The sequence below is a fragment of the Nomascus leucogenys genome, chromosome 10 (assembly GCF_006542625.1).
Source record: "Nomascus leucogenys isolate Asia chromosome 10, Asia_NLE_v1, whole genome shotgun sequence".
NCBI classification, from domain to species: domain Eukaryota; kingdom Metazoa; phylum Chordata; class Mammalia; order Primates; family Hylobatidae; genus Nomascus; species Nomascus leucogenys.
This window is the reverse complement of record NC_044390.1, coordinates 23,682,570-23,700,633: the sequence shown is the minus strand read 5'-3', so window position 1 is coordinate 23,700,633 and position 18,064 is coordinate 23,682,570. Positions and strand designations below refer to the sequence as shown.

Genomic DNA, 18,064 nt, shown 5'->3' with positions numbered 1-18,064 from the left:
CTATGCCCCACTAATTTTTTTTTTTGTATTTTTAGTAGAGACGTGGTTTCACCATATTGGCCAGGCTGGTCTCAAACTACTGACCTCAGGTGATCTACCCACCTTGGCCTCCCAAAGTGCTGGGATTACAGGCATGGGCTACTGTGCCCGGCCAAGAGAAATGCTTTCTATTGTCCAGATCTCTTAAACAAGGTTTCCAGAGGACTTTAATACTTCTTTTAATCTAGATGAACATAACAAGATGAAGAAGAGGGCTCAGGGTAAAAACAGAAGTATGGGCCGGGTGCGGTGGCTCACGCCTGTAATCCCAGCACTTTGGGAGGCCGAGGCGGGTGGACCAAGGGGTCAGAAGATCGAGATCATCCTGGCTAACACGGTGAAAACCCATCTCTACTAAAAATACAAAAAATTAGCCAGGCAAGGTGGCAGGCGCCTGTAGTCCCAGCTACTGGGGAGGCTGAGGCAGGAGAATAGTGTGAACCCGGGGGGCGGAGTCTGCAGTAAGCCGAGATCGCGCCACTGCATTACAGCCTGGGCGACAGCTAGACTCTGTCCCAAAAAAAAAAAAAAAAAAAAAAATATGTCATTAATGGGATCCTGGTGAATATCACTTACAAATTGTGTGGTGCTGAAGAAGTTACCTAATCTCTCTGTTCCTTGGTTTTATTATCTGTAAAATAGGCATAGTAATAATAATGGCCTCATTGGAATGTTTGGAATATTAATTGAGATGATACCTCTACCCAGTTTAATGAATAAGCTGAATTTAGTAACTATTTTATCTCCTCTGATTCCCTCAGGTTAATAAATTAATATGAAACAAAATTTTAGACAGCTGTCCTAGCTTCTCTAGTATGATTAGACAATAAATTATTATCTTTTGTTTTATAATGAAAAAGTCTAGTCTAGACTAATGATTTTATAGCTTTAGTTCAAAATAGGATTATAAAATAGACACAGCCCTAAGTTCCATCTAACCTAAAGTTTCTCCCTTTACACTTGGTTCAGGCTTACTTCAAGCCCTGAAGTCTGCACTGGAGGGTAGGAGTCTGGTGGTCTCTCTTTATTCTCAATTCACCCACTCACAGCAACTGTTTCCGACCACTTGAGACTCAGGGCCTATGAAAAGAAACTTGGAGGGGAAAGACCACAGTGGCATGTGGCTGACCCTTGTGTCACCACTGTCTGGGATTTCTGGAATGGCAAATGTGGAAGCAATGACATTTTTTTTTCTTCTTCTTCTGGAGTGCATCTGTGGCATTCTCAAAGAACTCCTCTGTCAGTTCTCTTCTCTGGAATCAGTCCTCCAAATCTGTTGCTCATAATTCACCACCTTGGAACCCAGGCTTCCGCGAGTCTACTCACCTATGGGCTTAAGATAACCCTAAGCAAGCTCCCCTTGTGAGGACCGCAGTTGCTCTTCAAACATTGCCAACCTTTTTCTTGACCTTGGAGAACCATGAGGACTTGCCTGCCTTGCAACTCCTTCATCTGCTATATGGGCATCCACAGCCACTGTGGCTGCTTTTAGATTTCAGACTCTATATCCTTTACTCTCTAGAGGAAACCTGTTAAGCTCTCTGAATGTTTTTCCTAAAGCTCTTCTCACTTGGCTAAGGTGAGCAGGAACTGCTCTCATTTCTCATACATGGAGTGGTAGATTATGTACAACAAACGAACAGCTCTCCAAAACAATTGTATTTCTTTTCTAGCTTTTCCAACTCACTCTTTGTAAAGTCCGAATGTGGAGTCTGAGTTAAGTCTAAACTTACTGGTTGGACTATATCTTAGCATCTCCTGCAAATAAAGTATGGTGCCTCACTTAATTAGCTTCATCTCCAACAGAGAGAGAGGGAAACACTCCCATTTTAATATCTGGGTGCTTAAATAAAACACTGAATGGCATAGTGGGAGTGTTCAGAAACGTTAGCTATTACAATTAATCTTATCTTTGCTATTGAACATTTAAGAAGTAACTACATAAGGAATTGCCCATAAGAAAAAAATTGAGAGGAATAAAACAAAATATTTAAGAACTAAGACAGTATGGTATCGTGAAAGTTAAAGGGATAATATTCATTTATCTATTTTTTTGGAGAAGCACAGTGTCAAATAAAACAAACCTACTACAATTATTAATTGGTTACTGGTGACAGTGAACATTCTGAACGGGGGTTAGAGGAAAAGTCAAACTGCAGTATAGAAGTTGAAAAAATTGAGACAGTGAGAGCAAGTCTGGAGAATAAACTTGGAGAATAAGTTTATAGAAAAAGAAAAAATAAGTTGAAAACTAAGGGGAAACACAGAGTCAAGGGACTTTTTTGTTGTTAATTGTACTTGTCATCATTTTAATTTTAAGAAATATATTTGAACATCTTGCAAAATAGCCAGCTTAGAGGAAAAGTAATTGAAGACATTAGAGACAGAGGGAAAAAATAACCAAAAGAGGAGGTAAAAAGGAGGGTTCAAGGATTTAGAGATAAGTATTCATATACCAGAAGGGCAATGCTTAAGACTGGAGAATGTAAGTAAATGAAGACAAGTATGGGTATAGATAAGTGTGTGGGAGGAAAATAATGAGCATTGAAGGACAACATACCTACTAGCCTAGAAAGGGAATGTTTATGGAGAATTAAGAGCATGGGAATTTCAACATGAAATAATTAATAGCATTGCTTAATAGCATTGCTTAACACAAAGAATTCAAGGGACATGGAGAATATGTCCATGCATCACTAGATTTGCAAAATATTGTTGACATATATGAATGTACTTTATTTTAGGAAAACAATGATGATAGAAGCCTGATTGTAAGGGTTAAAAAAAGAAAAAGAAGCAATGAGCAATACAGACCGCAAGCAGATATCATTTTATTTGGCCAGAAGAAAAAATAACTAGAAGAGATAAATACACATTAAGAAAATAGGATGGCTATAATAGGAGGTAAAAGATGGAGCATCCTTCTCTTTGACAGGTAAGGGATAAAACAGTGTGCTGGTATTAGGTTTCACAGAAAACAAAGGAGCTCAATCCAGTTATAATCGCAGCACAATAGGAAGGGATGTTGTTTGATGTAATCAATGGACATGTGTGACTGGCCATGGTGGAAGTGGAAAATTTAGGAACTTTTTAAAAAGATAAATCAAAAGACCTTTAAAATTTGATAAAGATTGAAGAGAGTAAGGATTTTTAGTGCTCTCAATTTGTGCAAGTGTTCATTATTACCCAGTAAAATTGTGCAGTTAAGGTTGGCTAAAGATAATGATGACAATATCTACAATGATAATATCAGCAACAATAGCTACATTTAACATTTATTGAGCATGTACTACCTGTGAGGCATGGAATATATCATTTGACATGTTCCAACTCATTTGTTCCTCATAACGATCTTATGAGGCAGTTTCTATCATTATTTGAAGTAAGCACTTTGACCAAGGTTATTGAGCTAGTAAGTAGCAAGTTCAATTATACCTAGGTAGTATGCAATCAGAATAAAAGTGCTGTCAGGGCAGAATCTGTTGCTCTCTATAAGATTTACTCAAATAGTTTGAATTTTAGAATGTCAAAGGATACATATGTCCTCCATAAGTAGCCTCTTTTAATTTCTCATCAAGATGTACACCAGCACATCCCAAATTATACATACAAAAACCTGGTATTTTAAAATGCTCAGGGTTTCTGAAACACATTCTCATACCTCCTTTCAATCACTCCTAAGGGTAGATATTGAGAGGTGACAGTGTACTGGCAGTCCTCACAGCCCTCGCTTGCTCTCCACGCCTCCTCTGCCCAGGCTCCCACTTTGGTGGCACTTGAGGAGCCCTTCAGCCCCCCGCTGCACTGTGGGAGCCCCTTTCTGGCCTGGCCAAGGCGGGAGCCGGCTCCCTCAGCTTGCAGGGAGGTGTGGAGGGAGAGGCGCGAGCGGGAACCGGGGCTGTGCGCGGCGCTTAAGGGGCCGGCTGGAGTTCCGGGTGGGCGTGGGCTTGGCGGGCCCCCCCAACTCGGGGCAGCCGGCCGGCCCTGCCGGCCTGGGGAATGAGGGGCTTAGCACCCAGGCCAGCGGCTGCGGAGGGTGTACTGGGTCCCCCAGCAGTGCCAGCCCACCGGCGCTGCGCTCGATTTCTCACCGGACCTTAGCTGCTTTCCCGCGGGGCAGGGCTCGGGACCTGCAGCCCGCCATGCCTGAGCCTCCCACCCCCTCCATGGGCTCCTGCGCGGCCCAAGCCTTCCGGACGAGCGCCACCCCCTGCTCCACAGCGCCCAGTCCCATCAACCACCCAAGGGCTGAGGAGTGCGAGCCCGTGGCGCGGGACTGGCGGGCAGCTCCACCTGCAGCCCCGGTGCGGGATCCACTGGGTGAAGCCAGCTGGGCTCCTGGGTCTGGTGGAGACGTGGAGAACCTTTATGTCTAGCTCAGGGATTGTAAACACACCAATCAGCACCGTGTCTAGCTCGAGGTTTGTGGATGCACTAATCGACACTCTGTGTCTGGCTGCTCTGGTAGGGCCTTGGAGAATCTTTGTGTCCATACTCTGTATCTAACTGATCTGATGGGGACGTGGAGGACTTTTATGTCTAGCTCAGGGATGGTAAACGCACCAGTCAGCGCCCTGTCAAAACAGACCACTCAGCTCTATCAATCAGCAGGACGTGGGTGGGGCCAGATAAGAGAATAAAAGCAGGCTGCCAGAGCCAGCAGTGGCAACCCACTCGGGTCCCCTTCCACACTGTGGAAGCTTTGTTCTTTCGCTTTTTGCAATAAATCTTGCTACTGCTCACTCTTTGGGTCCACACTGCTTTTATGAGCTGTAACACTCACCGCGAAAGTCTGCAGCTTCACTCCTGAGCCAGCGAGACCACGAACCCACCAGAAGGAAGAAACTCCGAACACATCCAAACATCAGAAGGAACAAACTCCAGACGCACCACCTTAAGAGCTGTAACACTCACCGCGAGGGTCCGTGGCTTTGTTCTTGAAGTCAGTGAGACCAAGAACCCACCAATTCCGGACAGAATATTATTTATTCTTTTCAATTAAGGAAACAGAGTTTGAGAGAAATCAAGTGACTTTCCAATGGTCCTCCAGCTAACAAAGGAAGGAGCCCCAATTCAAATTCAGATCTTCTGACTCAAGTCCAAAGCCTTGGCCATTCAGGACATTACCCATCCCTGACCATTCTTTCTCTTCAATAGTCTTTACATTTCAATTATCTTTTCTAGTTTTCTGGTCATATTTCTATTTCAAATCTCCATACTTCACCAGAAGGTTATCACAATAAGCTTTCTCTAACATGAAAATGACCCAAATGACTCTTCTAGTGACATTTGTGGTAGGTCAGTTGCACTAATAGTCCCAGTGTTTCATTTATCCTGTAGCCATAGCCTTTGCCATGTAATTCTGTTCTGCTTTCCACTCTCTCTGGGTTTGGCCAAGGGACATTACCAAAAATGACTTAAGCAGAAGTTTAAGAAGCATCTGCTTATTCCCATTAGGCTCTTACGCCTCTTCCATGATAATGAGAACCTGCCAGGGCTAGCCCATTGCAAGATTAGACACATGGCATAGAGGTGAATGGCCCCAGTTGGCTCAGCCAAGGCTGTCCTGGATCAGAATCAGACAACAGCCAATTGACATAAAGCTGACACAGCCAACCTTCAGCTGGCCAGTGACATAAAGTTAGTCCAGCCAAGATCAGCCAATTCGAGATCAGCTGAATTCCACAAACTCATATTTTTGTATGTTATTGAGGTTTTTGTGTTGTTATATAACATTATTTAAGCAATGGATAACTGATGAATATTATGTAATCCATCCAAAATCAAGATTGCATAATAATTTTTATTCATGATCTGGTCATCAGTTCACCCAAAATTCTCCAGATTATCCTACATAGAAATTCCTGTCTTTATTTTGCACCACACATAATAACAGCCTACACTTCACAGCCACTATATAGAACTTCACTTTCATTCTATAACCTTTCATCAAACAAATCTTTTTTTCATTATTGATTGCTACTTAATCTTTTAAAACAAAACAAACAAGATTCCCCAAAGAGTCTTCTTTGTGCAAAGTAGGGACTCTAAGCCTAGCCTGGGAAGCAGAGCATATGCGGAATTTTGGTTTCCCGTATGTCCTTCAGCAAAGTTCTATCTGCACAACTTTACTGCCCCACATGGAATATCTCAGAATCTTTACCAATTGTTTCTCAAAAATACCTCTTTAATATCACTTTCCACATGAAACTTTTTGTAGTGAATCACATATCAACTTCATAATTCAAACACTTTCAGTACTTCTATCATCTTCCAGTACTATATTTATTTGGGCCCATTTATATATTTTTTTCCAAGCAACTCTATTCCCTAAACTGTCTGAGAGCCAAACTTTTTTCCCCTATCCCCTTTACAAACATATGTAGCTATTTAATAATGCACAGTGGACCCTCAATATATGCTTAAAAAGGTGATGAAAACAAATTTTAAACTTTTACATATGACATTTTGCAATAGGAAGCACATTCCCTTTACCTCTTCTCTAAACATTCTTAACAAATATATTAATAACAGACAATTATTCCCCCATTCTCAAAAATGTGTAGGATTATTTTGTCAATATTCCTAGTAAATTATTCTAATTATCCTAATGATTATTCACATATATGTATAGAAATGATCATCTTTTAGCATTCTGGATAAAACAAATGCAAGTAATTCCATATTTAATTTTTTATACATTAATTAGCTTTTATTTGTCTCATATTCTTTAATAATTACAAGTTACCCTATGAGGTGTTAGTATTAAACACTTTCTGTAGCATGGAAATCTGACGTTCCGACTCAAACTGGTGATGTGTAGTTGGGTCACAGTACAAACCTGATCTTCCTATTTCAAGTTTATTGTTCCTTCTATATCAAAATGCACATATATTTAGTTCTGCATTTACTTTAAAAGCCTTTTTTATGGGCCTAGTACTTTGGCAGTTCAGAGGGTTTTGCATTATTGAAATCTGCTCCTTTTCTCAAGGAGCTTATAGTTTAGGTTGGGGAACAGGCACATAAACAGATAATTTAATTACAATATGATAAATGATAAGAGTAAGGCACACAGAACAAATGTATTTAGGGTTCAGAAAAGAGTTCCTGAAAGAGATAAACTTTTGGCTGGGTTGGGAAATTAACCAGACAAAGACATTGAGGAAGAACATTATAGGTAGAGAGATGAACATGCATGAAGGAAAAAGAATGGAGTTTGCTGGAACACACCAAACAGTGTTGTACTATTCCAGCATATAATGTGACATATTTACAACACTAGAAATGTTAGGAGATGCAGGAAAGAATTTCAGGGTGAGGTGCCAAGGAAAACAGAAGAGTAGAGAGATTTGAGAATTATTTAAGAGGTACAAAAAGTGTGGCCCACTGAGGACTGAATTTAGAGGAGGAAGAAAGCACCAACTATAAGGACCCTTAAGGTGTCTGAGTAAGCAGTTAGAGCACACTTAGGTTGTGAGTTGGAGGTAGATGATGACTGGGTTTGGAGCATGTTGAATCTGAGGTTCTGTGGAACATAAAAATGGATCTGTGCATTAATAAGTTAGATAATTGAGGGCATAGCTTAGAAACGTCAGGCCTGGAGGTGTGGAATGATGTGAAATTATCAGCACTTTTTAAACACAGATATACCCAAAGACATAATGAAAAACTAAACAATATGGCTATAAAATAATTTACATGGTTAAAATTGTTAAAAATTATTGTTGCATTCTTTTATAAAGAAATAATAGGAGAGAAACTGACTAAAGTAAAGCTCCAATCACCAAGACCTAATAGCACTGAACAGACAATTTAAGATATCTATGTCATAAAGTTTATCTCTGCTTTCAATTCTACCCTGTGTTTGCTGAAATAATTTTCATTTTTCTGTTACCCTAGTGGTTTTCAATTTTACATGCTTTATGTCTGCCCCAAAACTCACATTTATGGTAGTTATTTTCACCTTGCAGCTAAATGTCAAGTGCAATGCCACCAAACAGTGGCACATTATTTACAAAATATTCATAAGGTTTCAACGATAGCAATCAATGAAGAATATTCCTCTATTAGTTATAGAAAACTTATAGCCCTAAAGATACAGAGTAGGTTATTAAACACTTTCTTAAAAAAATAAAATGATTATCACTGTCTAAGGACCTGTAGATTTCTAGGGGTACTCAGATATTTTTAATAGCAACATACAAATTGATATTGAAAAAGATATCCTCAAAGTATTTTTAATTTAGAATGGAACTATAGCCATCTAAATGTATAGGCTCATAATCCCTAATCTACAATTCCAAAATCCATACACTCTGAAATTGATATTTGATTTGTGAATATGTAATGAATTTGACGGGTGGGAAAATCAGACCTATACTTATCATGAGACTATTTACAGTCTTTTTTTTACCATGCAGTAGGAATATTCATAGAATTCTCTTCAGAAAAATTTCAGAAATATTCAGAAATATGGCTGCTGCCCATAGTCCTTCAGGAGGATTGTTCTATAATATGCTACACACAGACACACACACACACACATATATATATACAGAGAGAGAGAGAGAGAGAAGAAACAGAGAGCAAGAGAGAAAGAGAGAGAGAGAGAATCAGAAAACTTCTGAGCTCCAAAACACAACTGGCCCCAAGGGATTTAGATAAACGGCTGGGCTGGGAAGTATATTTAAAAATTATAACTTAACATTTTAAAGGCAATCATAATTTAGACACTCCATACAATTGAATAGCTAGAAATAAAACATTTTCATTCTTGTACCTTTACAAAGAGATTTATCTCCACAATAAGTTATGTATAAAAATATTTTTCAGTTTTCTCCTTTTTTTCCTGAAGTATCTTGTTCTAGTGCTTTATTTTTACAACATTTTTAAGTAAAATAGTCACCTTTTTTTTACAGAGGGGAAAAATTTAAAAATCCAAATTACTTTTAGATGTATTTTGGTAAGATTAGGATTTAAACTGAAAACTTCAAGCTTGAATAAAATATAGAAAGACAAATGTAAGAGGGATTCATGCAGTCTTACATGTAGGATCAGAATCAACTTCCAAGAAGAATGGAAGGGAAGTGGGAACACACTGCAGCATCTATGCAAGTCAATTAGAAACTTCAGTTGACTGCTGTCCCAGTACACATTGAAGGTGTGTTGAACTTGTCTCCAAATATAATAAAATCCTAGTGTAAGCTAATGAAACACTGTATCCAGAAGAAGAAATGATTGCCCCATTTTCCACTTGTTATAGTAGATAAGGAAGAGTGTGACTGGCTCTGGGACCACTTTAACAAGAGAATTAACTAACTCAAATAATCCTCCAAGAGAGTAAGCATGATGGATAGTTCTAGAAATCACCTTATGAAGAGCAATTGCAAAGACTAAAATATCTTCCTTAAAAAATATAATATTTGGTGTAGCTATCTAGCTGCCTTTTGAAATGAGTCAAAACATTTTGTGTGATGACACAAACCAGGGTACCAAGAAGTGAGAGTTATTAAAAACATTATTTCATCTCAGCACAAGATAAACTGACTGAAAATGAAAAGGACTGGAATGGCAGTTATTCACATAGGGTTATGGGATTACCTATTAGGATGTGACAGGGGATTCTTAGTGATCCTTTCCATTTTGAGAGTCATAAATATCTCTATGAGTTAATAGTACAGATAGCTTTAGAATTTTATCAACTTTGAATATATAGTTTTCAATATTTATAAAGATATCTTTGCTACAAGCCATAACTTTGTGGAGAGAATTCAACTCTTTAACATTTAGTATACTGTCTTTTAGGGAGAGGGCCAATCAACCTTGTATTTAAAAGAAAGTTTTAGTTTAATGGGGGTGACTATCAAAAATCCCATTCATTTTTATGTTTCTTCTCATACCTAAAAGAGGCACAATTATGCTTTTCATTTTTTTCTTTTTTTTTTTTTTTTTTTTTTTTCTTGGAGGTGAAGTCTTTCTTTCCCAGGCTGGAGTGCAGTGGCGTGATCTTGGCTCACTGTAACCTCTGCCTCCCAGGTTCAAGCAATTCTCCTGTCTCAGCCTCCCCAGTAGCTGGGACTACAGGCGCACACCATCACGCCCAGCTAATTTTTTGTATTTTAGTAGAGATGGGGTTTCACCATGTTGCCCAGGCTGGTCTCGAACTCCTGAGCTCAGGCAATCCACCCACCTCGGCCTCCCGAAGTGCTAGGATTACAGGCCTGAGCCACTGCGGCCAGCCTATGAGTTTCTTAAACAAGTAAATTGACTTTCATCATTAGCTTTGTATATCAATAGGTTGGCAGTTCTTAAAATATCTTAGGATTTTTTTTACTGTAAAATGCAAAGATTGACAGAAATATATTTAAATATAGCTAATCTAACAATGTTAAGTTAGTGAGGCTTAACTTTTTCCCTTTCACCAATCTTCAAAATGTTTTAAAAATAAAAAGAAACCAGTTAAAGTGATTTTTTTTTCAAGGGAGAGGATAATATATTAGTAATTCCAAGAATTTTAAAGCAGATGTTAGGCATTAAAAAAAAAAAAACAATAGTTGGACACGAGACTTCCAAAGTACAGTCATTTTCAAAGACCACACAACTGAAAATGAAAAATACATATTCCCAAATGTCAATATTGTGTTTAAAAGGTAAGAAAGAGAAAACTATCTCCACATTCTGGTCATTAAAAGCTGATCAACAAGTGGTTTTCTACCCCACTAAAACACACAAATACAATTTTTAAGAAAGACCGGATAAGAACACTTGCTTCTCACACAAACCCCCAACCACCATCAATAGTCCATGATTTTGTTTGCGGCAAGGTTTCAAGTGAACTAACAATCTATTCCTAAGTTGTTCTCACCAAAACATGTGTATCAAATATATTAAGTGGAAAAGTAACATTAAGAATGGGAGTAAAGTGAATCTTATCAAATGTTCAATAGGAGAAACAAAGGCTACCAGGAAGCATACCTGTGGCAGGGCTGAATTGAGCTGTCTCTGGAGTGAGTCTCGGTCATAGATGACATCCTGAAGTCTTTGCTGGGCAAGTGAGAGGCTTTCCTGGGTCTCCCGAAGGGTGTCTAGAAGACGATCCCTTTCATCTAGCATATTCACCATCAGCTGCTCAAAATGGGAGTCTGAGTCCGAGCCACTGCTTTGGGACCCCCTTTGGCTCATTGGGGTGTCCTCATTAATCGTGGGCATCACTTCACACATCATTGCTTAAAGAAAGTAAGTGGGAAGGAGTCTTGGTAAAGAAATGATTTCCAATAATTTCATTTGGAGAGCAATTCACTAAATATTTTTCAGCTTATTAGCCTATTTGTCTCTATTTCCCCCACCTGTTGCCCCAAATCCAACCAACCAAAATGTTGTGACCTCAATGAAATATGATCCATTTACTTCCTTCAGCCTAAGTGCTTCTCTTTCCATGACATCACATTTATCCCACCTCCCATATGCAACTTGGTTTCACCTGTTTCTCAAAATTCTTGTTCATGATTTAGCCCACCTAATTCAATTTACATAAACACGTGATTTCTATTATTATTTCATCACCTTTCTTATCTGCAAGTTTACAAATCTCTTACAGCGAATACTTTTATGTTACTCTTATTTGTTATTACTGTATATTATTAATGGCAAGCACAGTGTCTGGCATTTAATGGGTAGGAAGTAAATGACTTTTGAATGACAGGTAATTTCACGATTTAATGTTTACTCTTTCTTGTAGAAAATATACAAATCATTGAGTATTTATTTTATAAAATAACCAGCTTTTACTTTGTTTTTTAGTCAACAGATTTTTTTCAAACTGACTAGTTTTAAGCTTTCTGACATTACATTTTCCATTTTATTACTTTTATATGCTCTCTCCCTGAATTCCTACGTGGTCTACCCAGAGCAGATAAGTGATACTGACTGAATTAGACCAAAACCTTATGAAATAAACTGAGGTATATAAATTTGTTTAGAGCATTATACTCATCATTACACTTAATATTCCCTTTTTCCTGTTAACTGCATGGTCTGGTTTTCATCCAAACAATACAAACTAGCACTCTTTCAAATATTCCGCAAAACAGATGTCATAAATTATATTAGCTAATGTAGTAACTTCACATCTCAGCTGCCAATCACAAGTTCTCAGTCATGAAATAAATGAACTGCTTTCAGAATATTTTTAAATTTGATTTAAAATAGACAAAACACACTTAGGTGCATGATTGAACAATTATGTGGCATCTTAAAAATCAGAAATTATCTCATTTTCTCTTTCATCCTCTAGCTAATGTTTCAAAGAAAAGTCAAACTCATCTCAATTTTGGTTGTTGTACTATGGCCAGCAGCTATTAACCAGACGGCTTGGTTTTGCAAAAGGCTGATGTAAAGAAAGGCAGGTTTGGCTGTTGATCCTGAAGCATTCTTTGGTTTTATAATGCAAGGTTAATTAATTTTTCTGCCTATACATTCCTGTCCTTGGGGAAAATATTTCTGGTGATATTTTCAAATAGAATGTCAAGATTTAACAGCTCAATATTTAATTACTTTTTATGTGAGTCTTCATATAAATTGGGTTATTGAGGAGCGAAATTCAATTATCTGTGAATGATCTGGTCAGGGACTCCTGAAAACTAAGAAAAACTTTTAAAAAGTATGTAAGTAAAGTATTTTGTGACTGATAACCTATATTAAAAAATTAAGGGGGTCAGTGAATATTAGGAAAGTTTTAAATGCTTTGAAATTTTGCTCATTGCTCATAACGCTGAGCTACCTGAAGGCAGGAATTTAATTTGTTCGATTTTGTATGCACACTAAAATATATAACAGAGAACACACATAAAATGAATATAAGCACACACACCCCAATACACACACTTGATACTACTGTTACACACTTAATGGATAAAACTGTTTCTTGCATTTATCTCAATTTGAGTTTCATTCAAAGACTATCACAAAGATGGAAAATACAGACTCTTTTTAGCTGCTTCAGATTTTCTTTATATTAATTGAAAAGGAATTGGAAAACAACAAAAAGTGTTCCAACACATTTGATTATTTAAAACCATTAGTTAGCAGGCCATGCATGAAATCTACACATTGGGCAGCTATGTCATTCTGAGAAATGATTACCAGGAGCCAATGTGTTTACTTTTGACATTTCAGGTTAAAACAAAGTACTGGGAGAGCAAATCATAGCATCGTGACAATTTGTGCCCAAACACTCACAAGGTTAGGGTTACCTAAACCCTAAAGGGTTTAAATTTTAGGGTTACCTACAGATTTAAATTCTTAAATCTATATTTTAAATTACATCCTTCTTGAATGAAAGTTATTAATCCCTTTCTACCCTGAATCACTTAGAACAACTTTAAATTCCAAGGCAAAGCATAACAGCAGTGAATACCCCAGTATAATTTTCACCTGAATATAATATCCTAACAATCCCTCATTGTTAACATGTGATATAAACATTCACAAACTTTAGGGTCTTAAATCAACATTAAAGGTAGTCTTCGATTTAGTCAAAAGACGCTATGATGAAAAGTGGCTTAGGGACTTAGAAAGTCTATTAAATCTACACTCAAAAGAACTTGATTTGATTCCACTCCTAAGGCAGGTGAACCAGGACAAGTTACTTCACATGTTAAAACTTTAGTTACCTCTTTCATAAAAGAGGGCCAATAATCTATGCTTAGGGGAAAAAAAGAAAAGATATAATAGGTTACCTGACTGAGAACACACAGCAAAACATATAAAGGGCAATTACAAATTTAAGTATTAATTTCTATTATAAAGTGATCAACATTAATCTTTATAGAAACAATATTTTACCTTTATGACTCATTCTGCTGTTCTGTCTAAAGGTTTAATTCTAGTAGATACTTTTGAACTCTTCAAATCCAATTTATAAAAATCAAATTATGCAAAATTTACTTAGGAACTAAGATGAATATGTGCTGCTTGTACCTTACAGTCAACCCAAATGAGTAAATCCAAAGTCTTCTTATCAAAATTAGAAAAAAAATAGTCTACAAAAAAATAAGGCCACTTTCATGAACTAGCTTAACTTCTTTCATTAAATTCAGATTCTAACATAAATTACAAAATATTTGAATAATCCTTAAAATGCAGTATAACATTTCTTAAATGCACATTTTGCACATTTTAAGTATTAAAAGCAATTAAAGATATATATTCAATATAAGAGTTAAACACCCTTTTAAAGAATGGATGACATCTGAAGCAGCTTGCACAGTCCGGAAGGCTATGGTCATTCAATGTCTAGTACGTTTCACCCAGATACATCACTTTTAACTTTTATAATCAGTTTCAATACTAAAAACTGCATTCATCACATAATTTCTGAAAAGCCAGAAAGGGCATCTTAACGATTTGCCTTGATATTTGCTTTTTCACCATTCCTCCCTCAAAGTCAATTTGATATATAAATTATGTTATCTTCATCTAGATATTGATGCTTTCCTCACTAAATTACTGAAGGTTTTGAAACCTAGTCAGAGACATTGTTAATTTTGTTGAGAAAGAAAAAAAGTAATAATAAATCTGATTGGCTTAATTATCCCAGTGCTTAAATTTAGCCGGAAGAATTTTATATCAGGAAAATAACTCCTTTATTCTTAGCACATAACCTTGACTGTCTTTTAAATTTATCAGATTTCAAAATAAAAGTTTGAATGCCCACTGGAGTCCTCACTCAAGGGCTTTCAAGATCCAATGTGTTCCTTAACAATATATGCCATCCAAGCAGTACCTCTTCAGATATGAGAGTGCTACAAAAGCTTTTTTTCTTTTTTCTGTCAACAAATGACCTTATTTAATCATATCACTAGGATTTCGGCCCTACTAGAGGTAAGAATGTAATTATTCTCCATAGTGAGTTTCTTCTGAAAATATTTAGTCTTAAGAACCATCCCAGCTCCACCTCAGTTAACCTATAAGGAGTAATTCAGTGAGAGAAATCCTAGCCATTGTCTGATTGCATTACATGAATATTCTCCCTCCTGTTTAACTCTTTGAAAGCCTCTGTCCTCAGGAAATATGATTATCACCTTTAATGGACACATTTTACACTTTCTTTACCCTAATGCATTTACAGACAGCCAAAGAGCCAGCTCACCCCACACTACTGGACAGTTATCTCTCAGCCACACCCCCCACCACCTTGAAGAAGTTGACTTCATCATTTCCACACTAAAATTGTTCATCCTGCCCAACAGGACACAGCCAAGTAGGCAAGAGGTAGAGAGATAGGAGATGGAGAGGATGAGGTGAAAGCAAAAGGCACCTAACAGTAATCAACAAGGAGGAATTTGCATCTCATCTTCCCTGGGGGCGGGGTGGGGCCGGGGAGGTGGTCAAAAAACACAGCGAAAGGAGACAGTAAAACTCAAAGACAGCTTCTGTACCTAAAGTCTGTGATTTCGGGTCCTTGCTTCTTCAATTGATCAATGACAACCGCAGTCTCCGGCTTGAGGAGAAGGGAGGCTCACACCCAGCACTCCTGGGCCATTTCCCTAGCAACGGGAGGAGAAAGGCAGCTCAGACACACGCGTGCCCCGGCGCCCTCCCGGAACGTGCCCCGGCCCGGTGGCGTGGCAGGAGCTCGGCATCTTCCCGTGGCTCCGTCAGCAGCCAAAAGGAGAAGCGTCCATCGGAAAAATGGCATATTACAAATTTTGCTTTGGGAAGCAGAGCTCGGTTCAGACCATTGTCAAAGGAGGAGAGGGGGAGGCGGCTCTTAAAGCAGCCGCGGCCCCTTTGCCAGAGCAGCCGTAGCTCCCCGCGTGCAGCTGGAGCCCCGGGGCGGAGACCGGAGACCGGGGACTGGGTTTGACTTTCAAAAACTTAACCAAGCGGCGCCGCTCCCCCTCCGCGCCCGGGCCACCTGGGGTGTGTGGGGCGTCCCTCCAAAAGAGTGCTTGGAGAAAAGCCGTGAGAAGTATCTGGGAGAGAAGTTCTCCACCCAGTCTCCCCTCTTGGAGCCCCTCTGGAGTTTAAGACTAACCCTGGGAGTTAGAAACCTAAAGGAAAACGAGTCCCTAGGGATGCAAAAAGCAGGACAGGTCTCCTCCTGGCCCCCAGCCTGTTTCCGCGCTTCCGTGTCCCGTTTCACTTAAAGGAGGCGCTTTTTCTCTGGAAAGGCAAGCATCACCCCCCGCCGCCCCCCGCCCCCCGTTCACCCCCGCCCCCCCGCCGCAGCACACGCACACACCCATTTTTCTCCTCCCAGCCTTTTTTCCAAGCCTCTTTGCTTGCTTCAGTTGGCCGGGAGAACCAACCTGCTGGGAGCCGGTGAGGACGCTACAGCATCTTCTCTCCTCACTTGCCTCGTGCCGTGGCTGCTACTCCTCCTCCTCCGTCTCCTCCCCTCCTCCTCCTTGGCAGCCACCACCTCCTCTTCCTCTGGAACAAGGGCTTCCCCTGGAAGCTGCTGCAGTGGTTTCCACCGGCCCTTAAATAAATTCTGAAGTAATCACGTCTTTGCTCTCCTCCTCACGCACACGCGCCCGCGGATACACTCGTCTCCCCCAGAGCCGCTCCCGGGCTGCCGAGGCTCGCTCTGCTTCCAGTGCCCCCTGCGAAGGCGAGGGCCAGGGATGGGCAAAGTGGGAAGGGGGCACACGCTTCCCCGCCTGGGCTTCTTTCACACAATGGGGTCTACGCCTTCGCTTGTGTCAGCCTGCGCCGGTGGGGATGGGAACGGACTTGGGCACCTTTTGGCTCCCCGGTCTTCTGTGCCTGTCATTTCTTTAAGCAGCTTTCTTCCCACTGGGCCAGGGCATGGTTGTAGGGACCTGAGCCAATCTAGGGTGTGGCAGCATCTGTCATTTCTCATTACCTCTTCAGTTCTTCTTCATTCATATTGTTTTGATAATAAAAATTGTATGTAAAGTATTCCCTGCCCAAGTAAATTTTAGCTTTGAGCAGAATCTGGTCTCTCCATCGCGTTCCAGTCCCCCTTATATCTCTACCTCCCTTTACCTACCCTCTTTTCTTTCCGTTGCTGCTGTCCATTCATACAGACTGAGGAAGCAGGAGACAAAATCAGTACCTACTCTGAGCAGAAAGGGAACGTTTCTGTGAGGGAGAGTCACGAATCCTGGGTTTGGTGAAAATGAAGAGGACGTGCATGAAGGAATTGGAGAAGGATTAAACACAATATAATTTGGGGGTTACTGAAAATATTCTGAGTGTACTACACGAAATCCAAAAGGCGTGTTTTACTTTTGTGTAAAGCTAAGAGTCCAAAGTTAACAAAGAACTAGTATGTAAATAACTTCACTTAAAATGAACTACAATATCCAAGAAACAATCTGTTTCTGGGGAAAGTATTTAATTCAGTTAGTGACTTTACAATGAAAAGTGGGGTCAAGCTCATGTATTTACCCAACTTCTATTCTAGACTGTTATTTAAATTTTACAACATAACATAATCCTATAAGAAGAATAAAAATAATATGAAAATTCATTAGATGTCAACTGGAGCTTATTTCTCAGACATAAAGTGCATAGGGATCATCCATGGATCTTGTTAAGTTGTAGATACTGATTCACCAGGAATGGGTGAAACCTGAAATGCTACCCTTCTAATGACTCCCAGATGGTACTACACGTTGAGTAGGAAGGTTCTAGACCACCCAATCAACGCACAATTTGATGCGGCTTAAATACCCCGAACTACAGGAAACTCTTCACCTCACAGGATAGCCTAGTCTATTTTCAGACGAACTTCATATTGTAATAGTTTCAACATACTAATTATATATCAGTATTCATAACTTTCACTCTCTAGAATTCTACACAAAACATAAAAATTCCTTATACATGAGATATATTCTTATTTTTAAATATAGCTATTATGTCTATTTTTACAAGAATTCCTTCCTTATTAAACCTTGGTTTGAATTTCCTTGGCAATCAACGTTTGTTAATTACTGGCTCAGGTGTTCCTACTGTTTCCAAGAAGAGTTTTGATTTCCTTGAGTCTCATTTG

The 18,064-nt window shown here is 39.2% G+C and overlaps 1 protein-coding gene across 18 annotated transcripts in view; it reads right to left on the bottom strand.

Annotated features, from left to right (window-relative positions):
• PPFIA2 (PTPRF interacting protein alpha 2) overlaps positions 1-16,451 on the bottom strand; it is a 510,037-nt gene extending 493,586 nt beyond the window's left edge. For 15 of the 18 annotated variants that reach the window (XM_030819898.1, XM_030819905.1, XM_030819903.1 and 12 more), the window contains exons 1-2: positions 15,477-15,878; positions 11,014-11,264 (exon numbers count right to left, since the gene is read on the bottom strand). In XM_030819898.1, the coding sequence (XP_030675758.1) occupies positions 11,014-11,262 (249 nt within the window). In that variant the 5' untranslated portion in view covers positions 11,263-11,264; positions 15,477-15,878. Of the gene's footprint in view, positions 1-11,013; positions 11,265-15,476; positions 15,879-16,282 lie in introns of those variants that run through there. The other 3 variants (XM_030819900.1, XM_003259605.3, XM_030819901.1) reach the window with 3 other exon arrangements.
• Between the last annotated feature and the right edge of the window lie 1,613 nt (positions 16,452-18,064).